Source organism: Canis aureus, chromosome 1, assembly GCF_053574225.1.
Source record: "Canis aureus isolate CA01 chromosome 1, VMU_Caureus_v.1.0, whole genome shotgun sequence".
Classification (NCBI taxonomy): Eukaryota; Metazoa; Chordata; class Mammalia; order Carnivora; family Canidae; genus Canis; species Canis aureus.
The window spans coordinates 9,638,290-9,658,623 of record NC_135611.1 but is presented as its reverse complement, the minus strand read 5'-3'; the positions used below and the strand labels follow the sequence as shown (position 1 = coordinate 9,658,623).

General features: G+C 34.8%; 1 protein-coding gene and 1 pseudogene across 5 annotated transcripts in view; both read left to right on the top strand.

The window, feature by feature from the left end:
* CCDC102B (coiled-coil domain containing 102B) overlaps positions 1-20,334 on the top strand; it is a 132,810-nt gene that overhangs the window by 31,997 nt on the left and 80,479 nt on the right. For all 5 annotated transcript variants that reach the window (XM_077886054.1, XM_077885879.1, XM_077885839.1 and 2 more), the window contains 2 exons: positions 7,909-8,521; positions 9,812-10,029. In XM_077886054.1, the coding sequence (XP_077742180.1) occupies positions 7,909-8,521; positions 9,812-10,029 (831 nt within the window). The remainder of the gene's footprint in view (positions 1-7,908; positions 8,522-9,811; positions 10,030-20,334) is intronic.
* LOC144323935 (heterogeneous nuclear ribonucleoprotein C pseudogene) lies at positions 320-1,219 on the top strand (annotated as a pseudogene).

The window sequence follows — 20,334 nt, the reverse complement described above, 5'->3', positions numbered from 1 at the left end:
ATTCATATTCTGAAGAAGTAAAACTGATCACTTTCTATGTCAAACCAATAAGGTTTTTGTTTTAAATGTAGTGTTTTCTTAATGGTTTTTATTTGTTTTTGTTTTCTTCTTAAAGCCATGTAGAAAACATGGCAATTGTCTGGGAATGGTAATAAAGACATCAAGGTATGATGTGGAGGTGACGGCCGCATTGTTGCCCTCGAGCAGCAGTTGGCTTCTCCAGTAGAACCCGGGAGTGGGAGATTCAGAATCAAATCCCTTCTCTCTCCTCACTCCTGTGAGATTTTTTTGATCTTCAGCTACATTTTCGGCTTTGTGAGGAACCTTACCATCAAAGACAATGGCCAACAATGTTGCCAACAAGACAGATCCTTGCTCCATGATCTCCCATGTATTCATTGGGAATCTCAATACTCTTGTGGTCAAGAAATCTGATGTGGAGGCAATCTTCTCAGAATACGGCAAAATTGTGGGTTGCTCTGTTCATGAAGGCTTTGCCTTTGTTCAGTATGTTAATGAGAGAAGTGTCCAGGCTGCTGTGGCAGGAGAGGATGGCAGAATGATTGCTGGCCAGGTTTTAGATAATAATCTGGCTGCAGAGCCAAAAGTGAACCGAGGAAAAGCAGGTGTGAAACGATCTGCAGCGGAGATGTACTGTTCCTCTTTTGATTTGGACTATGACTTTCTTCGAGATTATTATGTCAGGATGTACAGTTACCCAGCATGTGTACACCCTCCTCCTCAAAACGCCAGCGTGTATCAGGAAACATCTCACAAAGGGGCAAAAGTGGCTTCAATTCTAAGAGTGGACAGCGAGGATCTTCTTCCAAGTCTGGAAAGTTGAAAGGAGATGACCTTCAAACCATTAAGAAGGAGTTGACCCAGATAAAACAAAAAGTGGATTCTCTACTGGAAAGCCTGGAAAAAAATGAGAAAGAACAGAGCAAACAAGGAGTATGAATGTATGAATGGTAACTCAGAAGAGGAGCAGAACAACAGCTCCCTGAAGAAAGATGAGACTAATGTGACGATGGAGTCTGAGGGGGGTGCAGATGATTCTGCTGAGGAGGGGGACCTACTGGATGATGGTGACAATGAAGATCGGGGGGATGACCAGCTGGAGTTGATCAAGGATGATGAAAAAGAGGCTGAGGAAGGAGAGGATGACAGAGACAGTGCCAATGGCGAGAATGATGACTCTTAAGCACATAGCGGGGTTTAGAAATCTTGTCCCATTATTTCTTTACCTAGGCACTTGTTTAATATCAAAATTTTCACCAGATCCTCTCCCCTTCAGCACATGCTCACTGTTCTCCCCATCCTTATCCTTCCCATGTTCATTAATTCATATCGCCCTGCACCTAGTCCCATTTTCACTTCCTTTGACGTTCCTAGTAGTTATGGTAAGTCTTACCCTGTAATTTTTACTTTTAATTTTGATACCTCTTTGTGACTTAACAATAAAAAGGATGTGTGGTTTTTATCAACTGTCTCCAAAATAATCTCTTGTTATGTAGGGAGTACAGTTCTTTCCATTCATACATGAGCTCAGTAGTTGCTTCCCTAACTGCAAAGGCAATCGCATTAGTTGAGTAGCACCTGAGAGCAGCTTTGAGTTAGAGGTATGTGTGTTATACCCCACATAAGAATGCTATGTGGGGCTGTTCAACACAAATGTAACAATGTATTTTTGTGAATGAGAGTTGGCACGTCAAATGCATCCTCTAGAAAAATAATTAGTGTAATAGTCTTAAGATTTGTATTCTAAAGTTGATACTGTGGGTTATTTTTGTGAACAGCCTGATGTTTGGGACCCTTTTTTCTCAAATAAACAAGTCCTTATTAAACCAGGAATTTGGAGGGAAAAAAAAGATATGATATGGAGAGATTATTCTGAAATAGATTTTTTAAAAAAGAAATGGAGTTAATTTTTTTTATCATTGAGCATTATCTAAGAAATATATTACTTTCCTCAAATCATTTTTTACTGAAAACCTAGAGTAAAGATAAGGCATCACACATGGCTTCAGCAACAGGGTGAAGAGTAGGAGGCTAAAGACTTAGGAAGCAGGGAAGAGTCTCTAAGAGCAGGATGGGGCTTATCATATGAATTCCATGCCAATTCTTTAAAATCAATTTCTAATTGATCAGATAATGCAGTTTATAATTTGATAATGACTGTTAGCAAACAAATATTTGTGTCTTAAATGTTTTCAATTATGCTTATACTATGAGGACTTGGGGGGAAAGAAAAGTATCCAAGCTTTAAATAACATACAAATTTATTTTATAATATTTAGCTGCCTTTTTGTGCAAGTATTTCCTGCCTCTATCTGGTTCCAAAATTTTGCATTTATGTCAACAAATATAGACAAATAACTGCCACAGTGTATGGATTTCTAAAATACTTACCCATGGACAGAACCTGAGCTTGACTGCAGTGGTGTGATCTTGCCTTTTGCTGTAATTGTTCACTCTCCTTTTTCTGTTACAACTGCTGTCTCACAGTTCATGTTTAGTGTTCTCTTGCAAAACTTTCTAAAATTATTTTTTTTCTGCTTTAGACCCATACAGTATACATATTTTTGTTATATAATCACTTGTGCATGTGTGACAGGCCACATTTTAAAATACAATGTGGTGTTTTACTTTCCTAAGTATTAAAATCTGATTTTTCTTTTTTGCTTTTTATCAGAGTATATGGCATCATATATGAAGGAATAACTGTTCCTTAGCTTTATGTTTTGAATCTATATTAATCTATTTACTTTTTGCTTATGGCTTTTATTAACATTACTGTGCATGCGTTAGTGGTCCTGTGCTTCTTAGGGGGAAAAAAATCCAAGAAGGATTTCATTTAGAATTCTTTTCCTATAGATTAATGGAAATAAATAAGTATAAACAATAAAACAAAAATCCCTCTGGACCCTTTTTTATTCTGCCCTGATAGTACAACTTCTGCCAAAAATGCTTTTATTTCTGGTCCACCTCATTCTTCAGATAATACATGAGACGTCTGTCACTTCAGAGAGACTTTTTTTTAAGATTTTATTTACTTATTCATGAGAGACACACAGAGAGAGGCAGAGACATAGGCAGAAGGAGAAGCAGGCTCCCCATTGGGAGCCTGGTGGGAAACTCGATCCCAGGACCCCAGGATCATGACTTGAGCCAAAGGCAGATGCTCAACCACTGAGCCACCCAGGTTCTCCCAGAGAGACTTCTTTAAGCATATATTATGTGTGGAATCACAATACACTGTTTATTTCTTTCAAAGCGAGTTAAAATTTGTGGATGTTAGTTTTATGTATTACTTTTGGGTGTTAACAAGTTCCCAGGATCGCAGAATCTGTGTGTATATTGTTCACTATCAACAGAGGAAGCCAAATGTAAACTTCCTGCTCTGATGTCAGGCCGGTTAGGGATGGAGGAGAGTCAATCAAGCATAGGTCTCACTAACTGATACCCAAAGGTTGAGAAACCGAGCAGAGGTGAGCATGTGGAGAGAGGCAAGAGTCTCTTGAGTAGCAATGTGATTGCTCCAAGGAGAAAATTAGGGGAGGTTTGTGCAGGGAATGGACATCAGCATTACTGAAGCGTGGATCACGGAAGCAGGATGACAGAGAGGAGGCTGCAGGGATTTACAAGCCCCAAACTTGCAGTTTCTTTAATCTATAATGAGATTAAACTCAAAGCACAATATCAGGATCACTTGACTAATTGGGATGTGATTTAATGGGAGATATTGGATCATAAACATAACCAAAATGGAAATCTGCCAAATATGTTTCTGCAATAACCTAAAAGATGATGTTACTGTAGCGAACATAGGTGTTTCGAAGTTGTAGACTGTTGATATGGGGGGGGGGGGGCAGTGGCTCTGGGTTCAAATTTCCTTAATTCCCAAGCTCTGCTGACCCCTTTTACATGTATGACTTGGGCTGTTTACATTAGATCCCTAAGCCCTGATTTCTTCATCTCTAGGATGGAGATAATAGTAGCACTGAATATTTCACTGAATAATGTGAATATGATATATAAATTGATTATAACCTTTATTACATGAAATTAAGAGCTTTTTTGGTAAATTTCATTTATCTGTTGCTATCTCTGTTTTTTAAATATACCACCTCTCGGGATCCCTGGGTGGCGCAGCGGTTTGGCGCCTGCCTTTGGCCCAGGGCGCGATCCTGGAGCCCCGGGATCGAATCCCACGTCAGGCTCCCGGTGCATGGAGCCTGCTTCTCCCTCTGCCTGTGTCTCTGCCTCTCTCTCTCTCTGTGACTATCATGAGTAAATAAATAAAAATTAAAAAAAAATTAAAAAAAAAATAAATATACCACCTCTCTTTCCAAAGAGAGAAAAGAAACTGAAAAAAAATTATGCAGTAGTCCAAAGTGACATATTGGTGACTTTTTTTTTTTTTTTTACATATTGGTGACTTGTATAGCACTGAGGAAAACTGTCACTTTGCCTAAGAGACAGCCTGGGCCAGCCAGTTTTTTTTTTTTTTTTAATTTTTATTTATGTATGATAGTCACAGAGAGAGAGAGAGAGAGGCAGAGACATAGGCAGAGGGAGAAGCAGGCTCCATGCACCGGGAGCCCGATATGGGATTCGATCCCGGGTCTCCAGGATCACGCCCTGGGCCAAAGGCAGGCGCCAAACCGCTGCGCCATCCAGGGATCCCTGGGCCAGCCAGTTTGCAGGCATTTTTTCCACTTTCTGGTCAGAAGAACTAACTGAAGTACAATATTTCTGTCTTCTCTTACAGATAAGGATAATGAGTCAAAGGTATTTTGACAAATTTATATAATTTGTCCAAGATCATCTATGTGGGAAGCAGAATCAGAGTTTGAATCAATAGAATCTGGAACTCAATGTCTTATACATTAAACTTATCTTTAGTGAAAAATAATGCTTAGCAATATTATTTATACAGAGTAGACCCATCATTTTTCATTTATTTGGTAATGTACAACATTAAAAATACTTGTAGTCATCAGGGTAACCGGGTTGTATGAACATTTTTAATAGCTTTATTGAGATGTGATTAATACAAATTATTGCACATATTTAATGTATATCATTTGATGAGTTAGAACATAGGCATGCACCTGTGAGCCCATTACCATGATCAAAGTAATAAACATATCCACCACCTTCAAAAGTTTCCTTGTGCTCCCTCACTCCTTTTTGCAGTAAGGACAATGCAAAATTGCGTGTAAGAGACCAAAGAGTCCATACCATTAAGATATTTCCTCATGCATCAAAGGCTTTGTACTACAACCACTGACAAATACTTTCACAGTTATTGAAATAAAACATGAGGAGCATGCACATATGTATAGGGAAAATGAGTGCCTCAGTAGATACACATAAGGATTCAATATCCCCATTTACACTTGCTTGAGAAACACTTTAGAACAGGAAAAACTATTCAAGTTCAAGGACTGAATGATTAAACCCAACTCAATTTTGTTTAGTCAGATGTGAAAAAATACATAGTTAATTGGTAAGCAAGGTCTCCATGTACCAGAATCCAATTATAGACTCTTCAAAACACTAGTGAAATAAAAATTAATGAGACATTTTTAAAGACATTACAATTTTATGGTACTGATTTATTTTGAAAAATGGCAAGGATAAATTTAAATTTAATATGCTGAAATAACTTTCCTGTCTTTATTTTGGAATTCCAGCCAAAAAATATCAGAAATATCTTTAAATAGTGAATAACAAATACATATATATGTGTATATATATATGTATATATATGATATGTGAACATATACATAAAATATTGCTTCTAAGAGTTCTTTATTTTCTTTTTTAATATTGATCTTGGTTTAGTAATGGTCCAAGAAATTTGGTCAGCTATATTATCATTGCCCTCTGAATTGCAGTAAATGTAGGGAACAATTGCTCCAAATCAGCAGTAATTCAAATGTGCTTGGACATATACCAATGCTAACAAAAATAATTACAACCATGAATCTATATTATTATAAGTATTATAATAGAAAGTGAATTGGTTTGGCACCTCTACAGAACACGTGTTAAAATGTGTTTTTTACTTACAACTTGAAAGTGATATACATTTAATATTATATACTTTTTTTCTTACCATATAAAGACTTATGCTGGGGGTTCCTGGATGACTCAGCTTGTTAAGCAGCTGACTCTTGATTTTGACTCAGGTCATGATCTCAGGGTCCTGGGATCAAGCCCTATGCTGGGCTCCACACTCAGTGGGGAGTCTGAGAATTATCTCACTCCTTCTTACTCTGCCCCTCCCCCAGCTCATACTTTCTCTCTAAAATAATAAAAAAAACAAAAAAAAAGACTTATTTTGTAAGTTGTTAGTTTAATGACACCCCTTCAGTTGATTAAATGGATGGCTCATAAGGAGACAGTTTATGATCTGTTTTATATAGTTATATAAAAGCAAATAAAACAATGAGAGGAATTAATGTCATGTACATTAAATATTATTTATACCAATAAATCTTATTTGATAATAAAAATGGGTAATATTATACGACCTCAGAACTTTATTAATTTATAGATTAACCTGCATGTTTTAAGCATTTATTAAAAAAATTCTACTTGCTGTCATCAATATGGCTATGTTGCAATATTGAATAAAGTAATGGGTGTACATACTGATAAGTAGGTCTGCTTTGACCAATTAATTTGTCTGTGTTATATATATGGGAAGCTGCTTGTAATTCCTTTATAAAGCTTTGAAACTATGATAACATGAAAGCTATGAAACTTTGATAACATTGTTATCTATGCTGGGAAGTCTTTTCATTTCTAGGAGACAGTTCATCGCTCCTTGAGCAGTGCTTCTTACAGAGCTTCCTACATACCGTAGCAACCTAGCACTGATTTGACACATAATATATACTAAAAAAAGATTGATTGAGTAAATAACTATACTTTTATAGTGTGAATATGTACTTTTAATTTTCATGTGCTTGTCTCCCACTGAACTCCAAAATCTTTAAGACAAAAACCATGTCTTATTCACAATATTTTTTTTTTTAGAATTTATCATAATATTAACCATGGGATGAAAGTAATTCATGTATCAATCTAATGTCACTTTGAACTGGGAGTGACAGAAACTTCAACAATCACACCTTAAATAAAGTTAGGTAACCATTCTCACATGGTACGATAACCAGAGATTTCATGCCACAGTTCAATCATTAAATCAAGCCCTTTTCCTCTTTCTGTTCCATTATTTTAAGTATTATCAGGTGGCTGTTACACTTGCCTTCTTCCAGAATCATGTCTTTGTTTAGGCAGGAAGAAAGCAGAGGGAAAGAGTTTCTCACTTTGTGATTTTTTTGTTTTATAGTTGGGAAACTTTCCCAACAAATTTTCCCTCAAATCTCAGCCGGAACCTGATCCTATGCTAATGCATGGTCAATGACATGTAGGCCACCATGAAAGAGTTAGACCAATTAGGATTTAGCCCCTGGGATTAGAAAAGGGACCTGGAGATCAATAGATTCCGCCTTCCACTTAAATGGGTTGTGCTTGATTTAGCAGGGAAAAGAGGATCCCTGAGTAGTTAAGGGACAATACAGATTACAGTAAATATTACCTAAAAAGAATTGGATTTGCTAAAATGAATTATTCATGTCATATGCTATTCCCGATTGTATCTTTATATTTGTATTTGTATTCATTTGGCCAAATTTAATATGAGCAATTTCTGTTTCTTTGAGGATAATTACAAATACATAAGTTCTTCTGTATTTTTAGTTATAGTGGAAAAGAAAATATGTAATATTGAAAGATATATTGTTTTCATCCACCTTCTTTTTGTAATATAGGTCTTGCTCATTCCATTGCAATGGAAACTAAAATGTTAATTATGTTCTCTTTTTTTAGACCCAAAAAGGTAAATATGAATTTAGATTCCATCCATCGGTTAATTGAAGAAACACAAATCTTCCAGATGCAGCAGTCATCAGTAAAACCACCTTGTGACATCGTAGCCCCTGATTCCTCCCCTAGGGACACTTGTCATTCCTGTTTGCCACTTCAGGGGCTGCAATCACATGCTGCTCACAACTTCTGTGCACACTCGTGCAATACCAATGAATGGAATATTTGTGAAGAGCTTCGCCTGCGGGAGCTTGAAGAAGTCAAGGCCAGAGCTGCCCAGATGGAGAAGACCATGCGGTGGTGGTCAGACTGCACTGCTAATTGGAGAGAAAAGTGGAGCAAAGTTCGGGCTGAAAGGAACAGTGCCAGGGAGGAAGGAAGACAGCTCAGAATAAAATTAGAGATGACAATGAAAGAATTGAGCGAATTGAAAAAGAAACAGAGTTTGCCACACCAAAAGGTGTTAGAAACTACCCAGGACCTGAAGCATCCCAGCTTCATGGAAGTGTCCTCTGCACAAGGAGACCAATTTCAAATTGCTTCACAAACATGTAAGTCTATCAGAGAGTATCTGGTGAAAAGAGAATTTCCTACAAAAGACAACACATACAGTAAGGTAAGAAAAAAGCTCCACAGAGGAATCCAGAGATTATGTGTGGGTTTGAATGCAGTATACAGTAATGGGGAGGAAAGAGAAAATGACAAACCCAGTGGTGACTGCATTTGCTTGCTTGGGCTGCCATACCTAGGTACCACAGATCTGAGTGGCTTCAGCAACAGAAATCTATTTTCTGATAGTTCTAGAGGTTTAGGAATGTGAGATGAAGGTGTCAGCAGGTTTGGTTTCTTCTGAGGCCTCTTCTTGGCTTACAGATGGCCACCTTTTCCTTGTGTCTTCACATGGTCTTTTCTTTGTGTGTGGTTATCTTCAAATTTCCTTGTAAAGACACTATCTCTAGGCCTACCATATTAACCTCATTTTAACTTAATGACTTCTTTAAAGACACTGTACCCAATTCAGTATCATTCTAAGGTACTGGGGGCAGGCTAAGACTTCAACATACCAGTTTTTGGGAAGAGACAGAGTTCAATAGCCCATATTACTGATCTTAGTAATATTTTTAGCAAAAATTAGCATTTTTATGTGAAAAGAAAATATTTAGAGAGATTTCTCTCCATTTACCCTCATTATGACAATAATAATAAATTGTTCATACAGTAGGTTTCATACAAAGGTTTGGGACTTTGGCTTCATGATTAATTCCTGTAAAATGGGTACTATAGGCAAATACCTTTAGGAAATGCTTCACATTATCCACTCGTGGAATTTCTTGATATTCTTAGAGTCTTGAAGTTTTTAAGAATTCTGCACAAAATAAACTTTTTAGAAGCTTTATCTAATATAGCAGTTTGTAACCTTATTTATCCATTTTCTTTAACCTGGTAAATACTATTAACAACCCATGGAACATACTTTCAGAAACCTTAGGAATTCATTTTATTTCTTTAAATAATATCAGTTTATATTGTTACTCCTTTCTAATTCCACCTCTAAAAATATAGAGCATGATATCTTGCTCTTCTATGATTCAATCTAAAAATTTAAACCTTTCTATTATGTATGGGATTTATGGTAGATATAACCTAGATTCCATTGTAAATAAAAAAGTTTTCATAGACTGAAATGTATTTCACTATAATGTAGAACATAGAAGGAAAAAAAAAGGCTTAAGGAATGCAAGTTAAAGTTCAGTCATATGTCTCAATTACAGACTGATAAATGAAAATAGTAATTGGATGGTGAATCATAATATTTATTTCCTCTCCAAAATATGTTTTCTTCATGTGTTTTCTGCACTAGATTTAAAAAATTAACAATAGTTGTTTTATATTTTTTTCTTTTCAGGAAGATTTGATTATTGACCAGTTAAGGTTAAATGAGGAGATGAAACTGAATCTTAACAGCCCTGATTCATTCAAGAATGGTGGTACTGAAAACTGTACACTGAAATCTGCATTAAGACTGCAAGCAATAAACCTGCCTTTGGAGAATGAAGTGTCTGAAATTTCAGCTTTGCAAGTGCATCTGGATGACTTCCAAAAAATTTTATGGAAAGAAAGAGAGTAAGTGCGAATCATTGTCTCCCTTAACCAAGTCTGATTTTTCAAACTTACTGAATTAAGTCTAGCAAACTGGCCATTTGATAATGTATTTTACCTATGCTTAGTCATTAAGTACTAATATTTTAAAAAAACATTTGATATGTATTCATTTTTGAATGTTTAAAATATTAAATATTTAATATGTAAGTATTAAATACACACACTACTGCACAGGCTGTGGGCCAAATGAGAAATCCAACAGCAAGTCAAAATATGTCTCAAAACACAGGAGAAAGAAAACACAATATTGTAAAACCTGTGAAATGTAGCAAAAGCAGATGTTAGAGTGAAATTTATGTTATAAATGCTTGTATTAAGAAAAAAAGTTCAAGACGCCTAGGTGGCTCAGCGGTTGAGTGTCTGCCTTCAGCTCTGGTGTGATCCTGGGGTGTCCGGACAGGCTCCCCACAGGGAGCTGGCTTCTCCCTCTGCCTATGTCTCTGCCACTCTCTCTGTGTCTCTCGTGAATTAACAAATGAAATCTTTTAAAAAAAGTTTAATAAATCACACTACACCACAAGAAACTAGAAAAAGAATGAACTTAGCTGAAATTTAGTAGAGGAAGAAAATAACAAAGAAAAATCAGAAATAAAATAGAGTCTAGAACAAATAATAACATAACATCGAAAGTAATGACCAGTTTTTTTAAAAAAATATAAATAAAATTGACAATGCTTTAACTAAATATACTAAGTAAAAGAGAGAGAAAGTCAAAAACCAATATGAGAAATGGAAGAGAAAATAATACAAGAGATAACCACAGAAATACAGAGTGGGATAACATATTATCATAAACAGACTTAGAAAATAAAAAAAAAACAGATAATTCCTAAAAATGCACAAGTTACCAAGATTGAATCATGCATCTTGATTCCAATCTTGATCTTGATTTCCAAGTAGGAAATCTTTTTTGACCAGTAGCAAGAATGAAAGTTGAATTAAAAATCAAAAATCTCCCCAAACAAAAAAGCCAAAGACTATATGGTTTCATTGGTGAATTCTACCAATTATTTACAAAAATAATTAATGACAAGTTAATCAAAATCTTACGTATAAGAAGTCCTGAACTTACTAGGGAAAACCTATAAGGCTAGCTGGAGATTCCTCAACAAACTTGGCAAGCCAGAAGGGAGTGGCACGATATATTCAGAGTGCTGAGTGATAAGAATCTGCAGCCAAGAATATCCAGCAAGGCTATCATTCAGAATATGAGGAGAGATAAAGAGTTTCCAGACAAAAACTAAAAGAGTTCATGACCACTAAACCAGCCCTGCAAGAAATATTAAAGGGAACTCTTGAGTGCAAAGGAGAGACCAAAAATGACAAAGACAAGAAAGGATCAGAGGAAATCTCCAGAAACAATGACAAAACAAGTCAAGTTCTGAATTTTGAAAAGTAATTTAAAACTTGTTAGTTTTTAGTTTTTATCATTCTTTTGATATAACTTTGTTCTTGTCTCTGGCAAATTCACCTTAATTATATTTGAATCATTAATGTAAATGGCTAGAATAGCCAGTGGTTTTCAAATTTCTACAGCATTAGCAGACATCAGTGAATCATTACAAATGAAAAATATGTTAATATTTATAAGGGACAACTCAGTTTGTGAGTTACTGATTGCAGAAAATTGTGCTTTATTCATTGATCATTTGTGGTATAGAGCAAAGAAAGCTAGACTTGAGATTAGATGACCTGGATATTTACCTTGGTTCTCACATATCCAGCTACATGATTTTGGGTTAGCCAAGATTGTGCTATTATTTCCTTTGTAAAAATATGGATAGTGGTGCCTATGTTCCAGTTATCTTTTGGTTTATAGCAACACTGCCCACACGATGGTTTGTGTTGAAACAACAGTCACCATATAATCTGTTCTTGAAACTTGAGCATGCTTTGTGTAGACAGCTCATCTCTCACTACATGTGGCTTCAGCTGAGATGGCTCAAGGCTGGAGATGACTTAAGGGCTGGGGGCCAAAATCATCTGAAGCCTCCTCACTTACTCTCATATCTGGCACTTGATCTTGATTCTCCCCCTGGGGTCTTAGTCAGAACACCTGCAGGTGTCCTATCCGTTTGGCCACATGGATTCCTCACAGTGCCGTGGCTTGATTGAAAGCAAACATCTTAAAAGCACAGAAAAAAAAAAAATGCTGTTTTAATTACCTTGTCTGAAAAGTCACATAGCATCACTTCAGCCTTATTCACCAAATTATTATGAGGATCAAACACAAATATTGTCTGGGAAAGTGGCTAGTGGTGTGAATTACTCAGTATGATTTATTTGTTATTCCTTCATAATCACCTTAGACAATGATTAGCATTGTGCGGAATATTTAAAACATGTTACAATATGGCCCCCAAATCTGAAAATCATTATTTTTCCACCTAGTTATAAGACTTTTAATGGGCAGGAAAATTTGGGGAAAAATAGGTATAAATATTATTATATGTTATATAATGGTTTCAATTTTCCTAGTTTAAATAGATTGGAATAATGATAACATGCACACAGACCTTTCATGGATAGTATAAGCCCTTGATATGCCATTCTTTATCTGTTAACCAGAAATTTCTCTTTAGTCTCTCTAAATGTATTGCCCTACTAATTCCCTTTTTCAGAGGCTTTATCTATACCTCGCCATATGAGTAGATTGTGATAATACAATCACAATACATTGTAATAATGTACCTGTCTATATAATAAATATTTATTATTCTGTCATCGAGTACAAATTCCTAATAGAGGCAATCAATATTAGTAGAAAGGAGAAAAAATTTGAATTAATTTTTAGGCCTGTACCCATATTAAAAATTAATTTTATCTGGAACTGTAGATCTCAGTCAAGTTCTAAATCTGTGTTTTATTTCTTGAAGGGTTTAACTTCTTAGTAGTTACAGACTTCTCTTACACCCACTCACACTGTTACTTCACTGACATAATGTAGTACGGACCATATGAAGCTGCTCCCTCCTACGTATAAACTCCCTGCGGTGCCAGTTTTAATGACACGCATGTGTATCTCTCTACACTCCCACTCAGACACACAGACGCACACTTATATATTTGACTCCCATGGAATAAATTACCAATCCCTATAGTAAGTAAATTCTTCAACTCTCTGGGACTTCAATATATAAACCATAATCGGGCCAGAGAAAAAGGGGGAAAGGGACCTCTGATTCCACTTTGTCTCTTCACTCTTCTCTCTAATAAACAGTCCCGTGGGTGTTATGTGTCCATGAATCAACATGAGCATGCAGTCCACGTGAGGCAATCAAAAAGCCTTTTCTCTATCACAAGAGACTGTTTCCCAAGGATATAGTATATGCTGTTGCTATAAATCTGTCTAACCTTTTAAATTCTTCCTCCTGGAATCAGCAAGTTGATGGCCGGAGTTGAGAACATGTGAATATAATTTTTTCTATGTTCCCAGCTAATGGGAAAATTCTCTTGTCTAGGAATCAGCCAAGAGAACTCAGGGGATGCTTTTCACCATTGTCACTGATGACAACCTCCTTATCAAAAACAATAAACTTTATTATATTGTTTGTATTCTGAGTACTATTCAGTTTTATGAAAATAATTTTCCGGGATCTAGAAGCTCCTCATGTATTGAGAATTTGTGTATTTTTGATCTCTTAGATAAAGACTTCCCATGTGGAAAATGTGAAGTGAGGATGGGAACCTCATCCACTTACAGAGCTAGGTGTACCTAGACGTTTAGGGAGAGGAATTTTGGCAATGTCAGATCTTATGTAAAGGAGATGATGAAGTAAAAATATTTTCATTTAGAACCAGTTCTCAAAGTAAACTGCAGATGGCACCTGTATCCCTTAGAAAATGTTTGCACCATGCATTTAAGCAGAGCCTTAATCCTCGCCTCACTATTTTATTTCTTAGTCTATTTTCTATGGAAGAAAAGTAGTATGCTTCAATTATTTTGCTTTGCTTCATAAATGGTGTGTTTTTTCTTGATAAAATGAGACATATATATATATTATTTTGCTTTGCTTCATAAATGGTGTGTTTTTTCTTGATAAAATGAGACATATATATATATATATTCTTCAATGAGCCCAATGAACAAAATGGCATGCAAATCTAGTTAATATTATTTAATGTAATATTATTATAAATTACACAGTCAGGCCTACTTATTTATTCACTATTACTAATGGGATATGTGGTAAACCTTTGCCTTTTTAAAAAAGTAATTTATGATTTGTATTCCTTTATACATATGTATTTATTTTTCTAGCTTTATTGAAGTATACATGAGAAATAAAATTTGTGTGTATTTAAGTTGAGCAATGTGATGAATTTGGTTTAAGATTTTATTTTATTTTATTTTATTTATTTTATATTTTTAAAAAGATTTTATTTATTTATTTGACAGAGAGAGAGCACAAGCAGGCAGACAGGCAGGCAGAGGGAGAGGGAGAAGCAGGGAGCCTGACATGGGGCTGCTTCCAGGACCCTGTGGGATCATGACCTGAACCAAAGGCAGATACTTAACCAACTGAGCCACTCAGGTGTCCTAAAGTTTTTATTTTAATTCCAGTTAGTTAATTTGCAGTAGTACAGTACAGTGATTTAGCAGTTCCATATGTCACCCTGTGCACATCCCCACAAGCACACGTGATGTTTTGGTATATGTGTGAAATGATTACCACAATCAAGCTAATTAACACATCCATCGCTTAACACCATTATTAATTTTTGCGTGTGGTGAGACCTCTTATGATCTACCCACTTAGAAAATTTCAAGTGTACAGTCTGGTATTGTTAGCTATAATCATCATGCTGTACCTTAGTTTCCAGAAGGATTTATAACTGAGAGTTTGTACGCTTTGACTGATGTCTACGAACTGTCCCCACTTCCCAGCCCCTGGCATTTACCATTCTACTCTCTGTTACTATGAGATTTTTAAGATTCTACATATAAGTGAAATGATGTAGTATTTGTCTTTCTGCATCTGGTTTATTTCACTTCCCGTAATGTCCTACACTGTGTACACACACACACACACACATACACACACACACCCCTCACATATTCTGCATCTGTTTATTTGTAGTTGGACAGTTAGATTGCTTCTGTATCTCAGCTTTTGCAAATAATGCTGCAGTGAACATGAAGGTCTCTTTGAGATATTTGTTTCCTTTCCTTAGGCTGTATACCTAGAAGTGGGATTGCTAGATCATCCAACAGTTGTTTTTAATTTTTTGAGGAGCCTGCATATCTTTTTTCCACAGTGGCTGCACCAACTTACATTCCCCTCAACAATGTCGTTTCAACTACACTCTTACCAACACTTGTTATCACTTGTGTTTTTGGTAATGACCATTCTAAAATAATGAGGTAATATCTCACTGAAGTTTGGGTTTGCTTTTCCCTGATGATTACTAATGTTAAGCATCTATTCATATACTTGGCCTTTTTTATGTCTTCCTGGAAAACTGTTTACCTTATTCAATCCTTAATTTTTGTTTGTTTGGGGGTGTTTTTGGTTTTGATTTTTGCTATTGAGTTGTGTGGGTTCCTTATATATTTTGGCTTCCTTATCAGATATATGGTTTCCAAATATTTTCTATAGGTTGCCTTTTCATTTTGTTGTTTCTTTTCCTGTGCAGAAGCATTTTAGTTTGATTTATTTCTGCTTATTTTTGCTTTTGCTGCCTCTGCTTTTGGTGTTGAGTCCAAAAGAATATTGCCAATACCAATATCCAGGAGCTTTTTCCTTAAGTTTTCTTTGAGGACTTTTACAGTTTCAGTCTTATATTTAATCCATTTCAAGCCACTTTTTGTGCACTTTTGCAATTGGTTTTTATTGTATAGTGTCTTTTATGTTTGAGTAATACCCTACTTAAGGAGATGGAGTCTGTTTTTCTGCATAGACTACAAAATTGTTAGTAAGTCTCAACTTGAGTCTCCCTTGTGGTTAAGGTGCAGGCACTTGACATAGGAACAGCTCTTGAGATGTAGCCACCTAGCCTTTTTAGCAAAAGCTAATGCCCCAAGAAAAAGAGAGCACCTATCCTGGTGAGGAGGAAGGCTGTGGTAGTAGCTACATCTTGATCCAAGAGGCAGCAGTGGTTTCCAGGGAAAATATCGCCATGTCTGGAGTTGGTGGTATTGAGGTCATGCTGTGATGCCCGTACCTAAATGGTGGCTGCAATGAAATACTGATGGGAAGATTGCTATGGCATCATCTTTGGTATTTCTTGCTGTGCAGGTTCCCCATTTGCTTCTCTGGATCTTCCCAGAGTTTCCTCAAAAAGATTCTTTGAGCTAATAATATCCTTTACTACTTTACTTATATTGGCTAATTCGAAATATTTACTCATTAGACACATATTTGATACCAAGAAAGTGGACAGGCAACAGGCAGTGGGGTCTTCATAGGATCAGCTCTGTGGCATGAGAGCAAATCCTTTGTTCCTGGCTGGATCATCTCAGAGTCTTGGTCTCTGATCATTTTGGATATTTCTGAGTTTCATAGTATTTTAAAAATTCATCTCTTTTCTAATTAAATTATATATGGCTTGGCTATTTGCTGAAAGATGCTAAAAATGCTAAGGATATAATTGTTAATACTTGAGAGTAGAGTCACAAAATGACAAATATGTTGCTGATTAAAAACATATTTAAAACTTTTTTATTATTTATAGTTTGATGCTAACTACAGTTTAGACTAATAGAAAAATTAATATTTAGATGTTATTATAAGTTAATTTGTTTTTGTCTGGCAAAAACAAATATTGATAGAACTTTAAGAAAGTACTTGTTATTTTACAATAAAATTTCACACAGTTCAAAAGTGATTACTTTTATCCCCAAACATTAGTGTTTCAGGAATTTTCGTCCCTGAAAAATATTTTGGCTAAATTCTTGTCTATATATATATGTCCAAGTTTTATGTTCAATTATTGTGGGATCATCATAACTATCAAAGGATTGTATAGAAATATAATAATACCTTTCCAGAAAAATCATTTTGGTTTACACTTTATCTTTTAGTTCTTCAAATTTTATATATTTCAGCAATGAGATCTTTAAAAGTTTATATCATCATATTAAAAATACTACATTTTGGCTGAACTTTATCTTACTATTTTTTAAATATGCAATATTCTTTAGAGTAAAATAAGTTTTTTTCTTTGCCTTAATAGTTCAAATGATCTGATGATAATTTAAATTTCAATTATAAATTTAACTGCATAGTTAGTAATTTTGGAAATTCCTCTAAAATATAGAATAAATTGATTAGGCCAGAAATTAAGAATTTAAAGAGTGCCCTCTGCTGCATAAATTTAAGTGTGCAGGGTCCTTATGTCCTCAATGTTTGCTTGCATAGAGTCAACTAAAAATATTTTAGTTGTATAAATTTGCTAAAAATATCCAAGCATCGCTATATCATTAAATACATGTTTATGAATTGCCTTTCCTTTCACTCCTTAGACTAGATTATACCATCTTATGTAATAAAAACACATAATTTTATTTCAGTAAACTAATAAATATTAGTTATTATATTTAAGATGCATACATGAAGAGATAAATAATACTATATTATAAATATTACTAATATGTCTTAAATAAGGCATAAGAATCTATTTCCTTATAACACATTTGGGCAAAATTATATTATTTTTATTTTATGAACTGGTTTTGACTAATTCTAGGTCTAGGTGTAATCTAGATATAAATCTATCTTTAGAATATTTCTATGTTTCTGTATAATTAAGATTAAAAGCTTAATTAATATATAGTTTGCAGTACTCTTCTTGAACCTCTTATAAAATTCTGAAAGAATATTTACCCCAATACTTTTTATGACATTTTTAAGAATCAACATTTATTCTACAATAATAATAAATCATTTTTACTGTAATGTGAGCCTTTTTGCTAACATTATCATTTGATCTTTTAAACTGCAATGTTAAGAACTGATGGTGATTTCTGAACATGTATGATCCTAAATTTTAAAGTGTAGACTTTTCTCAATTTTTCAAGTAAATTTTATATTATTCTACTAATTTTGAGATAATTTATCCATGTATGCTTATTACACAAATGTAGTTAATTAGTATCCTTTAATAAAATCACTTTATTTACTATATTCCTTTTCCTTTTTAAAATTTTCAATCCCTGACAAAAATAGAGATTCCCATGTTCTACTCATGCAACTCTAGTAAATTAAGAGTACAGTGATTCTTAAACATTCCAGTGAAGTTACAAATTTAGTGAAATTTTCTTATTTTTGCAACTGAAATTACAAGTCTAAGTCAATACTCAATTTCTCTTAAATATTCAAATATGACTTATCATTTGAAAACCTTAAAATTATCCAAATGCCAAATATATAACATATTTTAATGTACAGTGATTTTTTTCATGTTCTGTTTAAGTGTGACACCAAACATTAGTATTTGGCAATTTGTTCATTATTTCTATACTTAATCTCATTCTTGAAATCCTAACCATAGTCACAAGATAAAAATAATATCTTGGAAAGTAACTTGGATGTCATTAACTGGCTGGGTCTGCTTATCTATAAGGATTTTGGGCTGAAGTTGTTATCTGGAGCTGTAGACATTCATAGGCAGTGTTCATAGGACCTAGACTTTCATATCAAGCCCTTTTGTTTGTTAATTTTAATGTATTTGCTGTTAATAGGGGATTCAAAATTATAGCCTAATAAATGGTGTTGGTGTTTTTGCAACCTGAGTCTTCTGAGGTTAAACCTTAGCTAATGCTCACATGTTCTCAATGGTTCATGCAAATATAATTATATAACTTTTTAATAAGCTACTTATCCACTGATTGGATTAAACTAATATATTTATGACCTAATTCTATTTTGAATTATTTTCACAGTATTGCTATGGAAGATTCATATTTCTCATAAATATGTAAACTTCATTCAATTTTGATTCTGGATGCATCTTCTAGGTCTATGAACATGTTTCTAAGAAACTTCTACTGATATTATCACTGAAATAGACCCAAGTGTGTATACTGGTTAATTACAATAAGGTTGTAACTAACAACCACAAAATCTCAGTGGTATACAACAATCAGACTTTATTCAGCTGGAGTCTGTGAGCCAACTAAAGGCTGCTTGATCCAGACGAGGCTCTGCAGGGGAGGCTGGTTATGATCCCTGTCTCTCATACTCCCACTGGGAGCAGTGAGTCCACATTGCTATGTACTTCCCATTGCTGTGGCCAAAATACAAGAAGGTAAAACCAGTTGCATAAACATTTTTGAAGGCTCAGCCACATGGTGCCCACTAGCATTCCATTGATGGTGTCAGGCACATTTTCCATTTTCCAAATCACTGCAAGTGATGATTTCATCATGTCTTTCACCACCAAATAACACATATCACCATTTTTTTTCCAGCTGCTTATGCTTTATCACCATTTTTCCTCTAGCATCCCCCTTTTAAGTATCATTTTCTATATCAGTTATATTTGCTGCAGAAAAAAATACAATAAAACAACCCGAGCGTGCGCGCGCACACACACACACACACACACACACACACACACACCATAAAATTCAGTGGCCTAAAACAATTATTTATTTTGCCCATATGGACAAAAAAGGTGGGCCAGCTGGGTTTGTCTCCATGGTAAGGTTGGGCTCAGATCTGCTTTATGTTTTTATTTGGGGACAGCAATTCCTCGGGGAAACTTTTCACAATGATGGCTGAGACATGAGACAAGAAGCCCAACCACACAGATTCTTTTCAAACATCTGGGTCTGTCATATCTGCTAATATCCTATTGTCAAAACCTAGAAGCAAGGATTGAATAAAGCAACTCTGTCAGTGGAAGTAGAAAAAACACTACATTTTTTAACAGTAATCTGATGCACCACACAGATGAAGATTGGCCATCTGCAAAGGTCAATATATGCTAATTACAACCAGAAGTAAACAATTATTTTCAGTGAATCACTCTGATAGACATATGGGCATACAAAAAAAAATCAATAATTGAAGATATTAAAAGACCAGATTTCAATTCTAATTCTGTCATTTGTTGTAGAAATGGATAAATTAATCCAATTATTTAAAATAAAGATCCAAGTGAAATTTTTTCATTAAAACAAAATTGCAAATATTTTTAAAAAGTATTTTTATATCTCCAGTAAATGATTGATTTCTTAAATTCTTATGTGGACTCCTTAGCATTCTCTTTCATATCAAAGGATGATTTCTTTATTTATATATAGTCACAATATGAAGTTGA